Source organism: Wyeomyia smithii, chromosome 1, assembly GCF_029784165.1.
Source record: "Wyeomyia smithii strain HCP4-BCI-WySm-NY-G18 chromosome 1, ASM2978416v1, whole genome shotgun sequence".
Classification (NCBI taxonomy): Eukaryota; Metazoa; Arthropoda; class Insecta; order Diptera; family Culicidae; genus Wyeomyia; species Wyeomyia smithii.
In genome coordinates, this window is record NC_073694.1 from 14,722,208 (window position 1) to 14,748,111 (window position 25,904).

At 36.3% G+C, this 25,904-nt stretch overlaps 1 protein-coding gene across 7 annotated transcripts in view; it reads left to right on the forward strand.

The window, feature by feature from the left end:
* Positions 1–25,904, forward strand: part of LOC129719165 (uncharacterized) — a 179,474-nt gene that overhangs the window by 52,802 nt on the left and 100,768 nt on the right. For 5 of the 7 annotated variants that reach the window (XM_055670613.1, XM_055670614.1, XM_055670615.1 and 2 more), the window contains one exon: positions 16,770–16,811. The exons of the other annotated variants lie outside the window; for them this stretch is intronic. In XM_055670613.1, coding sequence (XP_055526588.1) covers positions 16,770–16,811 — 42 coding nt within the window. The remainder of the gene's footprint in view (positions 1–16,769; positions 16,812–25,904) is intronic. 7 annotated transcript variants of the gene reach the window in all.

Here is a 25,904-nt window from a genome sequence, read left to right on the forward strand (position 1 = left end):
CGAGTGCGAAATCTGCCAATCTGTGCGTTCGTCACTCTACAAAACGATCAAATGATTGATGATTATTATTGCAGGCAACAAAACAACCGCACATCCCACTATGTACTAGGAGTATTCTACCTCGAAGGTTGACTCGTGCGAAAGGAAAGGAGTTGACAACGGTGGGGGAAGATGGGGACTAATGCAAATCGTGTCGGTGGTTATTCAATAATAACAACTGCCACCCCCACCCACGCCCCCCGCTGTTTGCAATAGTGACAGCAATAGTGCTATAACCTAAAGCGAATGGGAAGGAGATGTTGGATTTCCTCCTCTTTCTCCTCGAGAGACGATTTTTTATCGCGTCACAGGCTGACATCGTCTTGCTTTGTGATATACGGCTCAGCAAAGGAAATTTCTCGGTACTTTGTGGGGTTACGAACATGATGAAAATGTTAAAAAAGACAAAAATAATCCAAATGACAAAATCGACGAAAACGACAAAGTCACACGAATAATTATAAAATATGAATGAAATTACAGTAAATTCATCATGACTTCAGTATTCACTTGACGAATTTGATTGGTCATTTTCAAGACAAATTTAGCGCAATTTTCAATGTATTCAACGTAACATTTTTGACCGTTTGTGACATTAAATTTGATTTTAATTTTTAACAGGGGGTGCCTGGCCTCTAGGTTGCAGATTCCGTCTTGACAAGCGGGTGGTAATCATGACCACCGAATCTTAGTAGAATCATGCATTTCGATTTCAGAAGGACTCTTTAGTATGAGTTCATTCTCAGGCATGATCCCTCTGATTTTACCCATATCCTCACACTGCATTCTAAAAAACTAAAAAAAAAAAACAAATCAGAGCGACACACACTTGAAACTTCTCCAGGGAATAATGATTCCTATACTTGGCAATAGTAAAACGAGGCTCGGTGTAGTAGAGCAGTATAAGCGTAGGAAGGGTAAAAAAATAAATAAAAACCCGTCACTTATCGCTGTGACTGTGACTACACAAATCTTCCTTTCTGTCACAGTCGTGGAGATGCAGATGTAAACTCGCTCTTCGATAGCAACTTTGTTATCCTTCCTTTCTTTTTCTAAGAACGTAACCGGTGCCTTTATCTATCTATACAAAGTGTAAGCTACTGAATTATTGCGTGTACGTCGAAGATGGTAAATCAATCAAAATCAACCATCTACGTGGCTCGCTGTGCAACTTCACTAGTTCAAATTCATCATCAAGCATCATCAAGCTCTATACTCAGTTCATTTTTCTATGTTTAATTCAACAGTTTTTTTTTGTCATTCTTGTACTACTATCGTTCGATTTATGTGTTCTTTTTGTTATTTTCAAATTGATTTTTTTGTTATTTGTGAACTATTTTAATGCCAATTTTGTTAAATTTTAGAATATCATATTCTCGTGTCTTTTCTGTGCCATTTTCTATCGCTCTCGTATTACATTAATGATATTAATATGCCATTCTCACTCATTATTATAAAAACTCTTGGCCACCTTTAATTACCTTTTGAATAAGCTTTCTTGTTATTGTTTGTGATGGATCATTTCCACTTCATTTTTATGCCAATTTCATATAATTTGTCGGGCATTAACAATTTTGTTGTTATTTGTGTTATTTTTGTGGCTGTTCCGCTATTTTCGCCTCATTTATATGCACAATTTGTGTGTTCCGTTTGCGAATTTCTGCAATGTTTTATCATTTTTTGCCATTTGCCTGTTATTTTAGCATCATTTTCATAAAATTTGGTGGACATTCTTAGAACAGTTTTGTTCTGTTATTGTACCATTTCTGTTTTTCTTTCGCAGCGATTTTTTATTATTCTAACTTATGTTATGATATTTATTCTATCAAATCAATTTAGCGTAATTTTTATGACATTTTTTATTATGTGTCATTTTTCGTTCCATTTTTTGCATTTAACTATATTAATTCTGTACCATTTTTATGTGGGGCCTCGTACACAAATTACGTAACGCTGAAAATCTAAATTTTAGACTATTACACATTACAAATTTAATTTTTATTATATTGCCAAAAATATAAAAAATATGTCTGTTTGAATTACCCATCAGACAATAAAGATAATGGAAGGAAAAAACGTTTCAATCAATTTCGTAGTAGATGTAGTGATTACGATAGTCATTCATTCTATGCGGGTTCTGTCTACTAGTTTTTCCTCCAATGCGCTTTGGAGATAATTTTTCAACATTTTCCGACAATAACTCGATCTGTGTGGAAGCTATCTTTTTTGTGTCTTCTACAAAGTTGTTCGTTTCGATAATGAGTGAATTCATGCTGACCATTATTGTTGCCTTCTGAATGCAACAGTTTTTAGATATTCAAAAAAATCTAGTTCTAAGGACTAGTCTCATACGAAATGGTGTATTTTCAAAACAACTGAAGTAAAAAATAAGAATTTTACAGAAAAGTTCATTGTAGCAACATCAACACTGAACAACACTGAAAGGTTAGATTTTGCAGCGTCGCTAGCGGAGGAGATACAAACTAAAACTTATTGTATTCTTTGAAGTTTTTGTACTATTTTTATGATGTTCTTCTGTTATTTTTCTTCATTATTTTCTCTATAATTTTCCTGTGATTTTTTGCGTTGTTCATACCTATTTTGTGGTTATTTTGCATCAACTTTGTATTATTTCTTGGTTGTTTCTAGCATCATTTTTAAGTCTTTGCTGGCAGTTTTTGGTATTGTCTTTAATTTTGTTTTTTTTTCTAGTGTAATTTCCAAATTATTTTCACGTTAATTTACTATTATTTCTGCATTATTTTCACAAAACTTTTGTGTTTTTTTTTGTCATGTTCGCATCATTTTCATGGTTATTCTGTGTTTCTTTACATCATTTTTGACTGCTTCATGTCATGTGTTTTATATTTTTACTTTATTTACTTTGTGTTGTGATTTTTCTGCTATTTTGGCTTTATTTTTGAAAGAATTTGTGTAAATTTTTGTTATTTTTCTGCCAATGTTGCATGTTTTTTGACATTGTTGCGTTACTTTGTGTTATTTTCTTATCTTTTTTTGACATTTTCGCGTCTATTCCATGTTCTTTTCATTTGTTTATTCATTCAACATCAACAGACTCAATCTGGTCCCAATGATTACATCTTAAAATATTTAAAAAAAAATCACAGGAGGGTTGTGTGCAAAGCCACGACCGCGAGGTTGAAGTAGAATACTTTTACACAGCTCTACTTACGGCTGCACATTAACCTACGGCCGGGCGAAACGGTTCACGCCGCTTTTCGCGTTTAGCCTGGCAGAGGCCTAATGTGCACGGCCAACACAATAGAAAGGTGTTTTCACATTGAAAAACAGACACGGCTTTACTGGAGTAAGTGTTGGCAAATGCATCTACCGCTAATACCGCCGCTATCGTACGAAAGCGCTTCGTTTCATGTGGAGAATAATATCAACAACGAAAAATGACGCGCGTCTAAGCACACCCGAACTGTTTCGCCGTGCCGCTTCCATTTACTTCCTTATAACATCTGCCTCATGGAAGTACCGGCTGCACCTACCGCTGAGGCTGTTACCATGCTGCTACTGGTACCCAAAACTATTAACTCTTCAAATTAAGTGTTTTATTTGTCCTCAAAAGAACGATTGTTCAATTCCATATCGGATATAATGCAATCGCAGCTCTGTAATATTACCGACAGTAATATTCTTCTGAACAAAATGATCCAACTTTTCCATTAGATGAAGTGCCGGCTGTTGTACTGCAAAAATCTCGCCCGATCGCTCGCGTTGGCGTTCGTTCTCAGGCAGAGGCCTGAGACGTGGTGACCAACCACAGGGCTGTTTTGTTTAATTTGTGATTTGTTTAATTTGAAGGCAGCCACAGGCGCAACCCGCTGCTATTGTCTGTTACTGCTAAGTGCTGATATCTGCTGCTACTGCTGTCAACGTTGTGGACGGTCCATCCAGTTCACCTTCCGACTAATGAATGTAGCTAGTAGAAACACTCTTTTATAGCGGAAGGGTGCTAAGAAATAGACCACGCCTTTTTGTTCAGCTTTATCATTTCCTAATGTTCTTCAGACGAATTATTCCACAATTCGCATTTGATTTTTGTATCCAGCGAATAAACACCGATGGTGCTCTCACACACGCAACGATTTTACCCCTAACCGTATTGCGGCTTGTAACATCAAGCGATTTCGTTTGCTGGCTGTTGCGTGTTGCATCATGTTGCAACTTGGCAACTGGGAGACGACGAAATTCTGTTACTGCTGATGGATTGAATCGACTTCATATTAGCTCTGCATAGTCGAACTAACTGTCTTTGTGAATGCGGTCTAACAGGGTAGTTTGTTATTCAAAGTTGGTTATGCGGATCGCAGCCTTTGCGCTGCCCCTACAGTGGGGGGTTTACTAAATAAAGTAAAAGTAAAAATTAGACAACTACAACAGAATTTGATTGCATCCCGCACAAAATGTCTGCTTGTGTTGATGCCAGAAAATTATTAACCTTCAATTATTTGTTTATTTACCTTGAAAAAGGCATTTTGCGGTTCAAAATCAGTTGCTGATCGCAACCTGTGAGCTGCCCTAACAGTGGGGGAATTAAGGTACACGGACAACATGCACTGTGGAAGCTATCACATTCAGTAAATTAGTCGGGTGCGACAGATTAATATTGCTAGGATCCAAGACAGAATGCTTGCTTGCGTTGTCAAAAATTATTAACTTTCAATGACTTGTCTATTGCCTTGAAATAGGCATTTTGATTTTAAAATTGGATTTCCTGATAGCAATCTTCATGCTGCCCCAACAGGGAGAGAATAATGGCAGTCTGGCGACACACGCTGAGAAAAACCGCGCTGCTCCTGAGACGTGGTGACCAACCACAGGACTAGTGCTGCTGCTAAGGAAGGACGACTGCTGTTGTCGCTGTCTAGAACTATTATGAGCGGCTTCGGCTGAAACAGGCTTTTATACAGGCCAAAAAGCATGTTTTCAATTGCAAGGTATATGATTCTGTCGACCGTGCTTGGGAAGCAATCATATAACGACCAATCAGAGGTCGAATTTTTCGTTTTGACAAAGCTGGACTGTTTTCAATAGTACAATAGTGTGAATAATAAAACTACAATTATCTTCTTTTGGGAAGAATCTTAGAAGATCTTAGATCTATTGCTACAAGAACGAAAGAAATCCATCGAATACTAAACGATTTATTAGCATTTGAAAATGGACATATTTTTCACTTTTTCCGGTTTTAGATTTTCATTTCACATCCCTATGTAGCCGAACTTCCTGAGAGAAGTATTCTACTTCAAAATATTCCTAATACTAGAGCGAGGTAGATGGTAATCGAAACCGGAAGATACACTATTGAGAACGCGCTGAAGTACAATAAGAGCTCCGTTTGCCCCATAATTATTACGACGAAAAGGAATTCATAGGAAAAGGTTATTCCGAACGACTCTGGAATTAACGTTTAGATTGATATTGCCTAGTATTACAGCACAGTCGGTTCTCGCCATCAGGGTATCAGATATTAACATAGCTCGTGAGAGATCACATCTTACTTTCAAAAAGTCAAGGCCGATGAGCTGCGCGCGATTTTCATAACTGGGGAGCTGGTGAGGATCGTTCCAAGGTAGATGTCGAAGAGCAAAACACCATTAAAGTAGCGAGGGTTCCACACTGCCGAACAGTATTCTAGCGTCGAGCAAACTAATGAGCAATATAGACTTTTTAACCATTACACATCCCTGAATTTCTTGGCCATTCTCATTATCAGTTCCAGATTTCGCGAGGCTTTGGCAACGACATAGCAGATATGCCCCTTAAAGTGAGTTGACTATCTATCAGAACTCCTAAATCTTTTACAAATGCTTAACGCTTAATCGGTACTGCTCCAAGGTGGTAGTCGAACATAACAGGTCGCTTTTTCCTGGTCAGCGAAATCACAGTACATTTTTCCGGATTTAGAGTCATTCTATTGATGTTACACCTTTTAGCAAAATTTTCCAACTGATGTTGTACATAGAGACCATCCTCTGAGCACCTTACTTTGACGTAAATTTTCATGTTGTCGGCAAAAGATATTCTGGGGCGACTGATAATGCAGTTCACATCGTTGAAATAGAGGATGAAAATTTAAGGCCCGAGGTGACTACCTTGTGGGATTCCGGAAGAAGCATGAAATTCTTGCGATCTGTTGTCTCCAATTTTTACCATGATGTGACGCTCCGCAAGATACGATTGAAGCCAGCGTAAAATGTTTCCGCCAAATCCCATTCGGTCGAGTTTTTCAATAGTAATGGTCTGGTTAAATTTACTGAAGGCTGCTGATGAATCAGTGTATATAGCGTCGGTTTAGTGCCCTTCAGACATAATATCCATTGCGAATGAGGTGAACGTTAGAAGATTCGTTGTTGTTGAACGCTTTGGCATGAATCCATGCTGCGTATCAGAGATAAGAGGCTTACAATGGTAAAAAATAGGTTCCATCACGACCAACTCGAACAGTTTTGAGATTGCATGTTATTTCAAATAATTCTCGTGTTTTTTGTAATTTTTGAATGAATTTGATACTATTTTCATCTCAATTGTGCGTCTTTGATGTGTTTTTTCTGTCATTTTTGTCAATTTCTTTGTTTTGTGAACCCATTTTATTCATGTGGGATGATTTGTATTATTCTCTCCTTCAATCTACACGTAATGCCTACCTAATTTATGTGCTCCTTTTCATTTTCAATTGTTCGTTGATTTTTTACTAGCTGTGTCAGTTTTTCTTTTATCAGCTCCGTCAGTTGTGGAGTTGTTCAATTGAAATTCTCATCCATTAATCACACCATTTCGAAGCAAATGGCGCATTAGCTGGAGAAACCCCCAAACATTACCGAAAAACTACTGTAACAATGTTTGTTATAGTGCAGAAATTTCCATAGCACAGTTTGCTGTCCCAAGCTGACGGCACCGTCGTCATTCATTACGAACACAACTCGCGTTACCAACCGAATGTGGGACGCAACCGCAATGCAAATCAGCGCCTAAGTATCTCCTGGCTGGTGAGCAGAAAGGTGCAGTTTATTTACCATGCTTAACTTATTACCATGCTATTATTGCTCCGCATTTTTCTTCGTCTACGCTTCGTTGCGCCATTTGTCACTGAGACTGATTAGCTTATGATGATTATGATGTACACTGCCAACATAACGGATTTCTGCACGCCCAAGGTTTTTGAAGTAGAATACTTCTCTCAGGAAGTTCGGCTACATAGGGATGTGAAATGAAAATCTAAAACCGAAAAAAGTGAAAAATATGTCCAATTTCAAATGCTAATAAATCGGTTAGTATTCGATGGATTTCCTTCGTTCTGGCAGCAATAGATTGGATAATCTTCTAAGATTCTTCCCAAATGAAGAGAATTGTAATTTTATTATTCAAACTATTGTACTATTGAAAATAGTCAAGCCTTGTCTAAACGAAAAATTCGACCTCTGGTTGGTCGTTATATGATTGCTTCCCAAGCACGGTCGACAGAATCATATACCTTGCAATTGAAAATATGCTATTTGGCCTATATAAGAGCCTATTTTAGCCGAAGCCGCTCATAATAGTTCTAGACAGCGACAACAGCAGTCATCCCTTAGGAGCAGCAGTAGCAGAGCAGTGGATATCAGCGTTAGCGGATAGCGACCACAGCACAGCTGTGGAGTAGCAATGGATAGCGCACTAGTTGCAGCGGATCTCAGCATCGATAGCAGCTGGACCAGCTGATGCAGGGACAGCGGATACCAATGGCAGCGTATAGCGGCCACAACTGTGGCATGGCTACGAATAGCGAAGCAGTTGCAGCGGGTATATCTGACCATGAAGCATTTATGCAATAATTGAATGAAAATTGCAATTGCAGCAATCGGCCTTTTTCAAGGCTACTAAATGTTTTTGGAAGAGCATAGTGAATGGTTATTAATAAACTGCAACTGAGGTTTGATGCTGCTGCAAATGCACAACAATGTGATGTTTATTACGATTTGTTGATACTGTGCATAACAAGCGGTATATACGAAACAAATCCGATTTCAAACGGAAAAGTTCGGTACGTTCTGCTCACGATGCTGTGTCTGTTTAGAAAATTCACAACACTTCATTAACAAGGATGTAGCGCCTTGAAGAAGACGGTTATGGTTAGACATCACAGCAGAATTTCGACCTTTCCATCATGTCTACCATCGGCAATATCAAACACGCAACAATTTACTTCCATGCGACACGGGACGGGAACATTTTCTTCTTCCAAGCCGCACAAAACGACACAATACATATTATAGCTTAATGAATTGCCTTAATGAGAGCTCTATCGGTCCGGCTCGAAATAATGTCCACAAGAAATCGTTTTTGTATATCTGTGTTGCGAAACTGAGAAAATCTGTAGGAACTGAAAATAAACTGAAATGAATGAGATGTATTTTTCGTACATGAGTATTACGCCATAGGAAATAAAATTTTTCGAACGTTGTAGAATGGTATAACTGGAAACAATTTAGCCACACCTATTTTTCCAGTTATATCATGCAACTGAAGTTTGATGCTGCTGCAAATGCACAGCAGTGTGATGTTTATTACGATTTGTTGATACTGTGCTTAACAAGCGGTATATACGAAACAAATCCGATTTCGAAATGACTGACACGCAAGCAGCCAAGTTATATTTCTTGTAAAAGTATTCTACTTCAACCTTGCGGTCGTGGCTTAGCACACAACCCTCCTGTGATTTTTTTATTACAACTTATCATGGATGAACTGCCGATAGCAGATGCTTCGTGCAGGGCAGTGACGTCAGCCTGTTGCTGACCATTGTCTTTTGTCCCCGGCGTTCGATCCAACAGCAGCGGAATTTCCCATTCGATGTTCGCACGATTTTTGGCCGTATTTTTCCTGTTTGAACAGCGATAAAATCGTGGCAAACCTTTCAGTCGTAAAAAAAGAACTGTAAGGCGAGCGACCTTGAGAGCAAACATAAAATACTACGAGCAGGAAGCCCTGCAAAAATTACGCCGCTCCCCTAGAGAGCCAACACGTAACAATGTTGCCAGTTTCACACGGGCTTTATCTGTTGGAGATACCAAAATTATGACGAATTTTCCGCAAAACGACACGATAATTATCTCCGTTTGATCCACCATCATTTCCATCAAAAACAGGTGCTGAGATCCGGTTATCTTTCCACGCCCCAAAAATTCACAGTTCACACGACGAAAGCAATAAAAACGGCAACCAAGACGCGCACCGAAAAGGTCAACCGTGTTGCTGCCGCGTCTTCCGTCCGGCAAACACCAGGTGGTCCGGTCCCGCATGGCATCAGACCCCACCCAACGAGCCCCGCGTGCTGATTATGGCAATTTTAATTCGAAAGTAATTCGCCGGGCCGCTCTGGCGAGAGGATGATGGCACCGTCGTCGCCGCCACCGCGGTTGCGGTTATGTAACCGGTGGATTGCCTAATTGGTGAGAGTTTTGCGAGTTACCGCTTCCGGAGACGATCTGGATCTGGCAATGTTTGCTGTTTTTTTTCTTATTTTCATCACAATAAGCTCGTAATAAACATTGAAAATTTGTTACATTCACGTTTGTTTGAAATAGCTCAAATTGGAATTCAACTGTTCACTGAAATCGTCATATCAGCTAATAAACAACCTCTCTCGAAACTCATGTTCTGATAACAAAATTTTGTTGAACAAGTCGTCATTATTTATGTCAGATCAGTATCATGATTACAGCGCAAATCAAACATAGTTAAGTTGATGATTTCGTACTTATCGTGGGTAGCTATTTTTTTTTGCGCTTTGTGTCCGAAAATATTTGCGCTATCACATTTTACAACCAGTAGATAACAAGATAACAACAAGTCCTTGTGAAGATAACGCTCCGCACGGCTGAGAATAATTTACCTACAAAGTCTGATTTGCAACAGGGTAAATAAAAGTGAGTGCAATTGGTTGAGTTTATTGCTGCCCCAAGAAGCTGTCACTTGTTGTGATGACATCATCTGCGAATCGAGTGAACCATAACCATAAAAAACACAAACTAGATCCGGCGAAAGTTTTATAGCTTTAATTACCGCTCTTCAGTGAGTCAGAGCAGAGAAAAAACTGATCTGTTTGTCGATCGTACCACGCACTGCCATCTATGATGGATTTCTTTTGCCTAGCCTTCTAGATGATACTCTTGCAGTTTGCAAACCGTCTGAGTTTTAGCGAGAGTTCATCATAGCCATATAAAAGTAAGAGGAACGGTGAGAAGGGGGGAGGGAGGGCTAAGTGATTCGCGCAATTTCGTCTTCCCCGCCCGTGTGTCTTTCCCGCCCACCTCTTCGACTTCTTCTCTGCGACGCTTGGAAATCACTCTCGTTCGCTCGCCTGCCTTGATGGGAAATTTATTGAATAAAATTTCAGATCGAAAAATGACACTGGAAAATCGTAGGCCGCCTTGAACGTCGCGGAGTGTGTTTAGAGTAGGCCTTCGGCGAACATTGGTTGGTAAACGAGCAAAAATTACGTAGCCCACAATAAATCAAACTGTGCGCTGCGCTATGTTTGCTCAATCTGACACGTTTAGGCTCGGCGTTTGGATCGAGTTTGAATTGTGTGGCAGACAGGGCTACCACAATTCCATCAGATCAACGAGGAAACCCAGAGCTGCGCTCGAAGAGGTTTTCCTTTCGATTTCTTTCCATAATTACCCTCTCGGCTACGTCGTCTGTACGCCGGGTGACAGTAATGATGATTGTATGGTCGTCGTTCGGTTTTTTATTGTTTTGACATTGCTCGAGGCACTTGTGAGAGAGCACGAAATCATACTCCAATGATTTTATCGTACGTCTATTTTCTGGACGCACATTAGACTAGGACCGATTTTATAACCCTATAATGGAGACAGTATCTGGACGGCTTCGCGGGGGGCAGCTCGTTTCCACTGGACTTTCATTTAAAACGCGTTAGAGTTGGTTTTATGGCACCTGTTTTTGGTGCTAGGACTTTAAACAACTTTCCGGTCGGTTTTACAGTGTCTGAGTCAATGTACATACAAACCAAACCTTAATGGTTTAGCACGTGTTTTATGTTATGCTTCTCAACATTGAACGATAGAAGTAAGTCATCTAACATCGTTGACGTTCTTGATAGCTTGTTATAGTTGATAGTTTAGTGTAATAATAAATCAGAACATTATGATGATTGAGATGACTTCCGGCCAATTGTATAATATTGCAATCTACGCTTTGGAATTTCAGATCATATCTAGAAAAAAATTTCTTGGAGATTCTGTGTTTCACTGTTTTATAATGCATATAAAAGCATGACGAGAACTTTGAAACAATTAGTTTTATTCCGTAAATCTCATTCGCTTCAAATAATACTTCAATGTTCACAAAGAATAATGAATCGCAACCTTATACGAAAGTATTTAATGGGTATTTATTTATATCCGTAGTTTCCTGATTGTTTGGAAAGAGAAAAAAAAACGTCGAAATAAGGTTATTTCAAGAGCATTTAACGAGTATAAAACAAGCCTCATCACATTACGCCGCAAAAACAAACGTTCGTTAACAACTACTGGAACCCATTTGTACCCAAAATACGAAAGCCAATGAATCTGTCTCAGTCTCGTTCTTTGGCATTTCAAGTTCCTCGCTGTACAAAAATAACTGGAGAACAACATCTAGATGTCATCCCAGTTCCCACATTAGCCTTGTTTTTAGCCCTGATTGGTCAAAATTTACGTTCAAAACATTCGTTCAAACATTTTTCATAAAATCACAACTTTCCGCATTTTGGTGGACACTTATCTAGGCTTTCAATCGATTTCTGCAAGAATAAAGGATTTCGTGGCGCTCTCGGTGTTTTCGATATTAAAATTTGCGCACCTATCTCAGAATGTTGCCGAAAGACGTTATTATACGGCATTTCCTGCCTCACAAGGTTTCCCTAGATTTTCGCCACTCTATAATTATTCAAAAATCAACGAAAAATTGAAAATAAAAAGGAGCACATAAATTGGGTAGGCATTACGTATAGATTGAACGAGCAAATAATACAACTCATAACACATGAAAAAAATGGATACACAAAACAAAATTAAAGACAAAAATGACAGAAAAATAACACACCGATGATGCGAAACTAAGACGATGGAGATAGTATGAAATTCATTCAACAATTAAGAAAAAACAAATGAATTATTCGAAATGTCGGGAAAAAGGCGCAAAAATGACAAAAAAGATAGGAAAATGATATAAAACTGACGCAACAGTGACAAAAACATGCAACATTGGAAGAACAATTACAAATAAGATAAATAAAATAATAAAAAATGACGCAAAATAGCTGAAAAATATCAAAACAAACATTGCAAAAAAAAACGTTGCAAAAAGAGCTGAAAAATAACAAAACAAACATTCCAAAAAAAAAACAAAAAACAAAAAGACATATAATAAACACAAAAAAAAACAAGGATCCTGATGCAGAATGACATGAAAACAGTGTACAAAATGACTGAAAAAGAACGGAATTAACGTGTAACAAATGACACCAAATAGACTTCAAAATGACAAAAAAAAGTGATTCGAAAGTAATATATTTCAAACAGGAGAAAAAATGTCAAAAACACAAAATAAACATAAAAATCATGCAAAAATTATAGTAAACATGGAAAAATGCCCAAAAATATATAAAAGTTATATAAAAATGATGCATAAAAGATAGAAAATTAATATAAAAATAATACGGAAATCATGCATAAAACTTAAAAAACGACACAAAAAATGCTAGAAAATATTGAGAAATAATGCCGCTAGAAACGGAAAATACTACAGAATTGATGCAAAACATACACAAAATAGATCTGAAATGACGCGAAAACTAACAAGAAAATGACATAAAAAAAAAACAAAAAACAAGATGCAAATTGGAATAGTTTGAAAAGGATGCAAAAATAGCAGAAAAATAACAAAACAAATTGTGCGAAACTAGAAAAAAAAATAACAGAAAACCAAATTAACATGAAACAGCCACGAAAACGACAAAAAAAAAACAACACAACCATGATGCAAAAAAAAGATATAGAAATAGTATAAAAGATTACTTATTATGAAACTTATGTTAAAAATATGACACGAAATAAATTTACCAATGACAAAAAATATGGTTTAAAATTAATATAGGACGAACAGAATGATGAAAAAACCGTGAATAAACATAAAAAAGATGCAAAAATGACAGAAAGCGGGAGGAAAATGACAAAAAAAACACAAAAGTTTCATAAAAATATTGAAAAATTACACAAAAAAACTTACAAACGGAACAAAAAATGTCAAAAATGACTAATAAAAATAACGCAAAAATAGTATGAATTACGGAAAAATAACAAATAAATTATGCAAAAGTAAAGTCAAAATAAAAAAAATGACAAAAAATGATGCAGAAGTAGCAGAAAAATAACAACAATAATGACACGAATACGATCTAACTCAGCAATGATGCTCAATGAAACAAAACTAGCAGGAAAATAAATGGCAAAAATAACACGAAATGGATATAGAACTTACGCAAAAATGCCAGAAGAAAAATAACACAGGAATACACTGCCGCTCCAAGCATAACTGTCCCATATCCTATGCAAACCTTATGGACGCTGGGACAGTTATGCCTGGAGCGGCAGCACAGGTCGGATTCGATTATGTATAATCTCCGAATATTTTTCCACTATATATAATCGAATTTTATATATAATCGAATCAGAGAAAAAAAAATATTTTTTTTTATTTCATATAAATGATTTGTTGTTTTCGAATAAATAAGAATTTTATTTTTGACTCATCCCCCTAAAAGTCAGAAAATACATATCTTACAAAAAAAAATATCTTCTTGTTATTCCTGATGTAATGGCAGTCACATCAAAAGACAAATTTTGATTAGTGTATATTATTGATTTGTCAATTCGTTTTTATTTAATTTCTAAAATTTTTAGAAATTTTAATTATTTTAATATTTTTTAATTTTGTACTTTTTAAATTATTATATTAATATAATATTATATAATATATAATGTAATATTTGAAATAAAAAAAAAATTGTTGCTACTATATATAATCGAGTCCAAAATTATATATAATCGAGCCAATACATAATCGAATCCGACCTGTATCACACAAATAGCTCTCAAAAAGGACGCAAAAATAGTGCAAAATAGGAGCACAAAAGAATGATGCAAAAGTAAAACCAAAGTGATGAAAAACAGACAAAAAAATAGAAAAAAAAAGCAGAAAACAAAATTTATATGAAGCAGACATATAATAACACGAACATTACAAAAAATTAACAAGTAAACCGGGCAAAAATGACAAACAATAACACAAAAGGTATATATAAATGTTGCAAATATGATAGAAAATTTACATAAGATTACTGCGGAAATTACACAAATGAAAACAAAATTTCTTTAATATAAAAAGGAGAATAACAAACGAATATTACAAAAAATGACGCAAAAATAGTGTAGATTAGAAAAATAACGAAAGAAGTCAATGATGTAGAAATAGCAGAAAAAGAACAACGAAAGAATGATGTAAAAATTACATGAAATTGATACGAAAGTGAAAAAAAACGTTGCGTAAAAAATAATAAAAAATCAGTACGACACTGAAAAAATGAAAAAAGTGATATGAAAAAAAAGAAAATGACCCAAAAACGAATGAAAAATTAACATAGCAGTGATCTCATCAAACGATGATACAAACAATCAGGTGAATGATACGAAAACTGCAGAAAAATTTCAAAAATGTGGCAATAATAATACGAACTGATAATAATAAGGAAAAATGACAGACGAAAAATTGCATAAAACTATGACAAAAATATTTCAGAAAAATTACTCAAAAATATTGCAGAAAAGGAAAAAAACCAACAAAAGAATAATTCAAGAGTAAAACCAAAATTAAGCCGTTACAAATTATTTTCATTTTATGTCACCCCCCCCCCCCCCCTTCAAAAATCTTGAATATTGGAAGGGGAAAAAAAAAAGCTCAAACCGTTTTGCTCATTTTATTAGTTTTCCGACAGCATAAATGCTTTATTGAGCAACAAACATGTCCAGTGACAGCGAGAGTGTCGTCAAAAAACAAGCGAAATAAATAATAATAATAAAAAAACTGTTATTCTTCAACATTTATTTGTGTGCAAGTTACAAATGTCATAACTTGCACGCAAACTTTGATCAAAGATATTTCTTTTTTTTTCGTCTCGGTGTTATTCATTTTTTGCCACCCCCTTTGCTAACTTTGATAACCTTGGACATAAAAAGAATTCGAAATTTGTATCAGCATATTAAAGTATGACAAAAAACGATGCAGAAGTAGCGGAAAAATAACAACGAAAGGATGGTGTAATAATGACATTCAATAGACACGAAAGTAACGTAAATATAACATAAAAATAGTTCAGAAAAAATATAGAAAATAAAATTGACACGAAAAAGAAATGAAAATAACACAAAAACGAATAAAAAACTAACCCTGAAATGCAAAATAAAACGAGAATAGTAGAAAAATAACGCAAAAATCACAGAAAAAAAAACAAAAAAAAAACAACATAAGGCAACAACGGCAGAAAAATATTTTGAAAATAATAACAATGATACAAAGATGACACAAAAATAAACGTGGAAAAAAACATACAAAACACAAAAAATCATCACACAACTTTTCAAAAAGGCACGAAAACGTAAGACGCAAAAACGACATCAAATGGAAAAATCATTGATCATTGACAGAAACACAACACAAAATCGATGCAAAAAGGACCCACAACAGAAATTAATTAAAATAATATAAAAGTTACAAAAAAATTACATTGCAATCATGTATATTATAAGACAATAATGACGCCAGATTTAAAAAAATATACCCAGAAATGACACTAAACTGAATGCAAGTAACACAAAATATCATACAAATAATATAACTAAAACTGCAATAATTTTGTAAGCGTAGAACAAAAAATTGCTTACAATAAAAATAGTCACAAAATGTACAAAAATGATGTGAAACTGACACAAAGAACACGTAAGACGACACGAAGAAAAAAAAAGCTTAAACTGTTTCGTTCATTTTATTGGTTTTCCGACAGCATAAATGCTTTATTTAGCAACAAACAAGCCCAGTGACAGAGAGAGTGTCGTCGAAAGGCAAGCGAAATAAATAATAATAATAATGAAGTGTTATTTTTCAACATTTTTTTGAGTGCAAGTTACAAACGTCATAACTTGCACACAAACTTTGATAAAGATATTTCTTTTTTTCGTCTCGGTGTTATTTATTTTTTGCCACCCCCTTTGCTAACTTTGATAACCTTAGACATAACTTGGAAATTTGTATCAGCCTTATATTCTTTCAAAAAATTATCGTTGTTTTTCTATACAGGTTCAGGTTTAAAATCATTAGTGACTCTTTAGGTCGAATCACGCAAATTTGTTTTTCTTTTGTTTCCCTTCTCATATTTTAGTTTTAATATTTCGGCAATCTTTTTGTATTTCTTTTGTTTTCTGTGTGTTTTTTTCTAGTGTTATTATTCATTTCTCAATTATTTGCATTTTTTATTAAAGGTGGCTTCAAATCAAATATTTTTGAAAACTAAATTAAATCCCGCTAGTCTCGTATTTTATTATAAAACGTAGCATAGATATAATGTCTAATACTTTTTTCTCTTGTTTCTATATTTACAGGTATGTTCCCACTGCCGCGATGACGCTTTAGTTGAGCCAGAGGTACAATTCTTTTCCGTGTGTTATTTTTCATCTATTCCATTCAAGTTAAATTACATATTTCTCACTACACATAAGTGAGGCGTTATTTATAATCGACTCCAATTTAAACTTTAAGGACAAAGTAAAATACAATTAATTATTAAAATAGCAAATCTCGTGGGTGATGCCTAAAGACTTTTGACGTGGTTAGGAAATCATGTTTCGTCCGATTGCTGCATGGTTGAAAAAATTAGGTAAAGTGTAAGTTTATTTTAAGCTTGCTATTTTGTGTCGCCAAGTTGGTGGTTCACAAACCTAATCCACCACCATTTACCGTGATTGCATACCCCACGACGAAAGTGCCATTGTTGAGGTTCATCAAAACGCCAGAGACATATTTATGCGAGCATAAGCTAGTTTACTCATCATCATCATCACCGTGTGGGGTTGTTGGGTGGGTAAAAAGGGAGCAAAAGCAAAAAACATACAGACAGCAGAAAACAACAACCGCGCGGATTGTGAAATTTTTAATTAGAAGCTCATGTCGAATGCAGCAATGCTCTTCGTTTGTGTGGCGAAGGCAGAGCGTAGTGAGCGCTTTAACTGAAGACGCATCATCAACCCCGGGGGGAGATACTGGGCGGTGGGGGTCTATCCTTGTCTGTTCCATGGCAGCCCATCATATCTTTGTAATATACAAACGTTGCAAAAGGGCCCGAGCGCGGATGTTTGGCATGAACCCCAGTAAGGGCGGCTGGGAGGAAAAAAAGAGGCACGCTTGTGTAATTTATATGCATAAACATAACAGCATCCGGCGGTGTGGCGCGTATGACGAATCACACATGTTGAGAGTAGCGTAGCCCTTCCCTTACTAGCTATGGCTAAAGCTAGTAGATAGCTTTACGGGATAATAAGTGAAATTGTTCGACTTTTTAACTTTATGTGTCGACCCGTTTGTTTTAATTTCCCTCGGCGGGGTTGCCGCCGCTAACTCGAACGACAAATGAAATGTATCTAGTTAAGATCGAAAGTATGTAAACAATTTCAGACACTTTTCCTTCTCAGCTGTCGGTGTTTTTTTCTTTCGTTCCACGAATAAGTTTTGTTGTAGATTACTACTTGCCCCGGCTGTGGACACTTGCCACGCGGTGCCGCCTGACTGGGCGGCAGGGTTAAGCAAGAAAAGAAAGGTTGTACAACAGTTGAAGCTCGCAAATGTCTACAATAGTTTTAATGAATAATCGCTTTTGTTTTGTATTTCCTCGAGCTCGCGAACAACTTGTTCTTCTGTTGTGATGGAATAGTTTCGGTCGGCCGGTTGTCGGTTCGAATGATTTTTTTTGCCGTCATTTCGTTGTACATACACATTTGCTAAATTTTTCTTCTCGATTTTTTTCTTCTTTCTCGGTTGATTGGTTGTTTGTAGTGTCGTTTCCCCACCACCCCATCCAGGCTCAGTGCCGGCGGCGATGTTTTGTGATAAAATGTTTCGAATTCCTTAGTTTGTTTTCACTTTCACGCCGTTGTTGCGATCTGCTGTGGACGCACTGCCGGGTGGGAGTGTTGTTGCGTACAAACTTTGTCGAATGTTGGAACTTCGGTGACATGACAACGGACTGGAATTTTTTTCCTCTGTTTTTCAACAGCCTCCCTCTTTTGATCTTTTTGTCTGACTTCTTGAAGAAGAAGTTTGAACATGGATGTTAAACACAAAACCGAATAAGAAACAGTCACAAACTTATTCATTTCTGAACTTAAAAAACAGTAAAACAAAAAAAAAAATTAATAATTAAAACAACCACCTTGGATTTCAGAAGGGCGTCTAGAGCCCATTTTTGGCCTCTGGTTAACATTGATATTCGAATGCAACAATGCAAGTGTAGTTCTACGTCAACCTTGCGATCGTGGCTTTGCACACAACCCTTCTGTTATTTCTTACTAAAAAGAAGTACCGCTGACGCTACTATCACCACTACTGGTATCCGCTGTTGGTATCTGCACCGCTACGCCGGCACCCGCTGTTACTTAGTTAGGACCGTCCTAGTGGCCATCCACTAGAAAACTGATTGGTTTGAGCAGAGACAGGGTTTTATATAGCCCAGAAAGCGGATTCCCGGTTTACTAGGTATATAATTCTGTTGACCGTGCTAGGGAAAGCAAGCATTGAGCGACAAATCAGAGATCAAAATCTGCGTGTCAAGAAAGCTTGAAATTTTTCAATAGTTCGAATCAAATTATAATTTTCTTATTTTGAGCGAATGCGTGGATAACTTGCTAATCGATTGCTCCAAGAACGAAGGAAATTGCTGAAAATTAAGCGACTTTAAGCTTCAAAAAAGAGAAATCAGGAAAAAAAATGAACCGGAAAATATCGGAAAGGCTCGATAAAATTTTGAAAACAGTTTGAAACCCGTAAAAAAGATTGAACATAAAAAAACATTGAGACAAAATAACCACTTTGTAACATGAGAAAATATCAAGAAATCATAGCCAATATTGAATAACATATGACAATGAAATAATCGAATTAGAAAAGTGGAGCAGTAGTAAAGAAAAACAACTGCAGGATTTATAAAACAAACCTCAAGAACGAGGAAAAAAAAATTATACAAAAGCATTTAAAATGAAAATAGTGGTTTGGTAAAAAAAAACAATAAAAAACAGAGCATTTGAAAAGCCGAATTCAAAAAACAGCAGTCCCAAAAAGCCAAAAAGTGGGACAGGAATAAAATAAGAGGGAAATAACAGTTGAGATAAAAAAAAAGATAAGAAGTTAAAAAGATTACGAAATGAAAATCAGAAAAAAGGTAAAAAAAGACTGAATAAAAAGTTGAAAAGAGAAAAGTAAAAGAAAATCTAAAAAAAAAAATTAAAAAAACCAGAACGGTTTTATTAAAGGCAGACAGTGTGTGCAGCTGGCGAAGCGGAAAATAAGCGAACTGAAAATATGATACAGACTTGAGAAAATATACCGCATCCAGACGGGACTTGGATCCGCAATCTCCTTGTTCCGCCAGAACGGTTTCAAACTGTTTTCAAACTGAACTGGATTGATTCTAAACTAAAATTGGCCTGAACTGAAGCTGTACTAAAGCTGAACGGAAACTAAACTGGAACCGAACTGAATCTAAACTGAAACTGAAATTCAAAAGGGGGCGAAACTAGACTGTAACTCAATAAATTTAACTTAAAACTGAACTGAAGCTGAACTAAAGCTGAACTGGATCTAAATTGAAACTGAATTAAAACTGGGCCGAATTTAAACCTAAAAAGAGCTTAAACTAAGCTGACACTGAATAAACTGAACTCGCTAACTTTCTAACATATATTGATGATGGATATTTTTTATGTTTCATACATCACCAAGGACATTTTAGTAACACTTTTGACAAGATGCACATCTTTTATTCTATAACTTTCGTTAGAACCGTATGACCACCCTAGGATTTTGTCAGATGATTGATTGGCATGCACGCTAACTTTTTAACATAGTTTACTGATGGATATTTTCATGTTTAATAAATCACCAACAGAATCTCCGTAACACCTCTGACAAAATGTACACCTTTTACCCTATAACTTGCGTTAAACCCATGTGAACATAATAGGATTTTGTCAGATAATAGGATGCCATGCACGCTAACTTTTCAACATAGTTTGCTGATGGATATTTTTATGTTTCATACATCACCAACAGCATTTACGTAACACCTTTGACAAAATGCACACCTTTTACCCTATAATTTCTGTTAGACCCGTATGACCACCCTAGGATTTTGTTGGATGATAGATTGCCATGCACACTAACTTTCCAACATAGTTTGGTGATCAAAATTTGACATGTTTCATACACCACAAAGAACATTTTCGTAACACCTCTGACAACATGCACACCTTTCACCCTATAACTTCTGTTAGACCTGTATGACCACCCTAGGATTTTGTCAGATGGAAGATTGCCATGCACGCTAACTTTCTAACATAGTTTGCTGACGGATATTGTCATGTTTCATGCATCACCAAGAACAGTTTCGTGACACCTCTGACAAAATGCACACCTTTTACCCTATAACTTCTGTTAGACCCTTATGACCACCCTAGGATTTTGTTGGATGATAGATTGCCATGCACGCTAACTTTCTAACATAGTTTGGTGATCAAAATTTGTAATGTTTCATACATCACCAAGGACATTTTCGTGACACCTCTGACGAAATGCAAACCGTCTACCCTATAACTTCTGTTTAACTATTATGACTACCCTAGGATTTTGTCAGATGATAGATTGTAATGCACGCAAACTTTCTAACATAGTTTGCTGATGGATATTTTCATGTTTGATACATCACCAAAAGCATTTTCGTAACACCTCTGACAAAATGTACACCTTTTACCCTATAACTTCCGTTAAACTCATGTGACCACCCTAGAATTTTGTCAGATGGTAGATTGCCATGCACACTAACATTCTAACATAGTTTGGTGTTCAAAATTTGTCATGTTTCAAACATCACCAAGAACATTTTCGTAACACCTCTAACAAAATGCACACCGTTTACCCTATAACTTCTGTTTGACTCGTATGATTGCCCTAGGATTTTGTCAGATGATAGATTGCCATGCACGCTAGCTTTCTAACACTGTTTGATGATGGATATTTTCATGTTTCATACATCACCAAGAGCATTTCCGTAACACCTCTGATAAAATGCACACCTTTTACCCTATAACTTTTGGTAGACCCGTTTGACGACTCTAAGATTTTGTCAGATGATAGATTGCCATGCACGCTAACTTTCTAACATAGTTTGCTGACGGATATTTTCATGTTTCATGCATCACCAAGAACAGTTTCGTGACACCTCTGACAAAATGCACACCTTTTACCCTATAACTTCTGTTAGACCCTTATGACCACCCTAGGATTTTGTTGGATGATAGATTGCCATGCACACTAACTTTCCAACATAGTTTGGTGATCAAAATTTGACATGTTTCATACACCACAAAGAACATTTTCGTAACACCTCTGACAACATGCACACCTTTCACCCTTTAACTTCTGTTAGACCTGTATGACCACCCTAGGATTTTGTCAGATGTTAGATTGCCATGCACGCTAACTTTCTAACATAGTTTGCTGACGGATATTGTCATGTTTCATGCATCACCAAGAACAGTTTCGTGACACCTCTGACAAAATGCACACCTTTTACCCTATAACTTTTGTTAGACCCTTATGACCACCCTAGGATTTTGTTGGATGATAGATTGCCATGCACACTAACTTTCCAACATAGTTTGGTGATCAAAATTTGACATGTTTCATACACCACAAAGAACATTTTCGTAACACCTCTGACAACATGCATACCTTTCACCCTATAACCTCTGTTAGACCTGTATGACCACCCTAGGATTTTGTCAAATGGTAGATTGCCATGCACGCTAACTTTCTAACATAGTTTGCTGACGGATATTTTCATGTTTCATACATCACCAAGGACATTTTCGTAACACCTCTGAAAAAATGCACACCTTTTACCCTATAACTTCCATTAGATCCGTATGACCACACTAGGATTTTTCCAGATGATAGATTGCCATGCACGTCAGCTTCCTAACATAGTTTAATGATGGACTTTTTCATGTTTCATATATCACCAAGAGCATTTCCGTAACACCTCTGACGAAATGCACACCTTTTACCCTATAACTCCTATTAAACCCTTATGACCACCCTAGGATTTTGTCAGATGATAGATTGCCATGCACGCTAGCTTTCTAACATAGTTTGATGACGGATATTGTCATGTTTCATGCATCACCAAGAACAGTTTCGTGACACCTCTGACAAAATGCACACCTTTTACCCTATAACTTTTGTTAGACCCTTATGACCACCCTAGGATTTTGTTGAATGATAGATTGCCATGCACACTAACTTTCCAACATAGTTTGGTGATCAAAATTTGACATGTTTCATACATCACCAAGAGCATTTCCGTAATATCTCTGAAAAAATGCACACCTTTTACCCTATAACTGCTGTTAGACCCGTATGACCACCCTAGGATTTTGTCAGATGATAGATTGCCATGCACGCTAGCTTTCTAACACTGTTTGATGATGGATATTCTCATGTTTCATACATCACCAAGAGCATTTCCGTAACACCTCTGACAACATGCACACCTTTCACCCTATAACTTCTGTTAGACCTGTATGACCACCCTAGGATTTTGTCAGATGATAGATTACCATACACGCTAACTTTCTGACATAGTTTGATGATGAATATTCTCATGTTTCATTCATTACCAAGAGCATTTCCGTAACACCTCTGACAAAATGCAAACCTTTTACCCTATAACTTCTGTTAGACCCTTATGACCACCCTAGGATTTTGTTGGATGATAGATTGCCATGCACACTAACTTTCCAACATAGTTTGGTGATCAAAATTTGACATGTTTCATACACCACAAAGAACATTTTCGTAACACCTCTGACAACATGCACACCTTTCACCCTATAACTTCTGTTAGACCCGTATGACCACCCTAGGATTTTGTCAGATGATAGATTGCCATGCACGCTAGCTTTCTAACACTGTTTGATGATGGATATTCTCATGTTTCATACATCACCAAGAGCATTTCCGTAACACCTCTGACAAAATGCACACCTTTTACCCTATAACTTCTGTTAGACCCGTATTACCCCCCTAGGATTTTGTCAGATGATAGATTGCCATGCATGCTAACTTTCGAACATAGTTTGATGATGGATATTTTCATGTTTCATACATCACCAAGAGCACTTCCGTAACACCTCTGACAAAATGCACACCTTTTACCCTATAACTTCTGTTAGACCCGTATGACTACCCTAAGATTTTGTAAGATAATAGATTGTCATGCACGCTAATAAACTGAACTCAAACTGAATTAGAACTGAACTTAAGCTGAACTGAACTTGAATTGGATTTGAATTGGAACTGAAATCAGACTGTTATAAAACTGAACTGAATAAAATAATCCAAAAAAAAATTCAAATAGCCAAAAAAAAAAATCTGGAGTTTTTTTACGGTGTGTTTCTTATTTTTTTGAAAAGACAAAATTATTATCTACAAGTTTTCCGAGGACACTGTACTGATCAAATAATCAGTTTTGGCTCTAAATTATTTTTTTTAAATTATATTTATTATTTTACCAGGCACTATGTTTTTTCATGGAATTACTCGATAGTCGAAAAAATTACCAACGGGAAAGTGGAGAAGTGAAAGAAAATCTGCAGCAATAATAAAAATCAACGACGATTGCACATTTGATAGTTGCTCCTCCGTGATGAATTTGAGCTAGTGAAACAATTCAGTAGCTCCCGCTTTGTATAGATCAATAACGGCGCCGACCATGTCCTTACGCTCGTTAGGGTGAGGAAAGATATTGTAAGAAAGGAGGTGTAACAGTCGTTGTTGTCGGAGACCTAGTTTACCTCTTGCATCTCCACGACTGCGACCGAAAGGAAAAGTTGTGTCATCGTGGTAAGTAACGCGCTACGTTAACTCATTGAGAAGGCGAGACATGAGCATCTTTCTTTTCAAATACCTACCCACGAAAACGAGCGAACGGTGTTGGACCGCGATATTATGCGATTGACACGCAGGAAAATCATCTACCACCCGAAGCATCTAAGTATTTATGTATTCAAATGTCGTTTTTTAATCCTGAATATCTTGGCGAAAGCATTTTGGTAAACGCGGTTCTTTGAACTTTGAACATCAACTCACCCGGACCAGGACGCGTTTGCACCGGAACATTATGCATGACCCCTCTATTTTTTCTTACGATGCAAACGCGCACGGATACTGTGTTTTGCACCGATTCTCTCGTACATAATTTTTAAACGTGAATAATTAGGGCACTCCATCGCTAAAAATACTCGAGTTTTCACTAATACTTCACAATTTTTACATAATAAAAACATCACTGATGCCGTCTTTGCGCTGTACAGCAAATTTGTTTGCATAAATCACTTAAAATTAAATAATTTAGCAGTTAAAAACTTTAAACTCAGGAACAAAAAAAAAAATACACCAAATAAAAAAAGATTGTTTTGGTAAAAAGTAAGCAAAAATAAACACATCAATAGATTTGAAAACCAAATTTAGGGGGAATAACAGTCGAAATTTAGAAGGTAAAACGATTTTAAGAAGAAAGTCAGGAGAAGACAAACTGTGCTGGAAAAATCGAAAATAGGATAGCTGGAAGTTCCGGATTAATCATGTTTTCTACATATACAAGTAATCATTAGCCAAAAAAGGTACGGGAATAAATGAAAAATTGTAACAAAAACAACTAAAATCAGTCGATTCATGTCAAAAAACAAAAACAAATCTAACAGAAAATAACAAAATAAAAATAAAGAAATGGAAGGACCTAATTATTAATAAAAAATCAAAGTGCTAAATATAACAGTTAATAAAAATAGTGAAAAACGTTTGAAGCTCTGAAGAGCGTAGAAAAAGGTGAAAAAAAAGTAATCAGAACGGTTATCCGAAGTTGAGAAAAATGGAAAGAAAGTCAACAAGGAGTTCAAGAAGCACCAATCAGCTAAAATCAGTGGGGAAAAATATGAAAACTTGAAAATAGGTTAAAGGGAAATAGGTCAACTTATATAAAGAAATCAATGATAAGATCAAATTTTCAAGAAAATTACCAAACGACTGCCTAATTCTGAACAGGCGAAAAAATATTTTTAATAGAATTAAAAGAATTGAAAACCGAAAGACAAAAGTATGAATATTTGGTCACACGGATATTGTGAATTTTAATCTGCAATCAGTAGAAAACATAGGGAATTACATTCCTTCAGACATAAACCCTTATGCGAAAAAACATTTCCAACATTCCAGTGACTAGAAGTCACAAACTTTTCTACTGCAAAGAATCCAAAGCAACATTCAAATATCGATCAAACAGACTCCTGATGGTTTATGAACCTATTTTTTGCTACTTTGTGGTGTGCTTCGTGTCGGTAATCGTAGCAAGAAAGTAAAAAAATATGTAAAAATAAACCCAGGGAAAGTCCATTACGGTCTCACTAAATGAC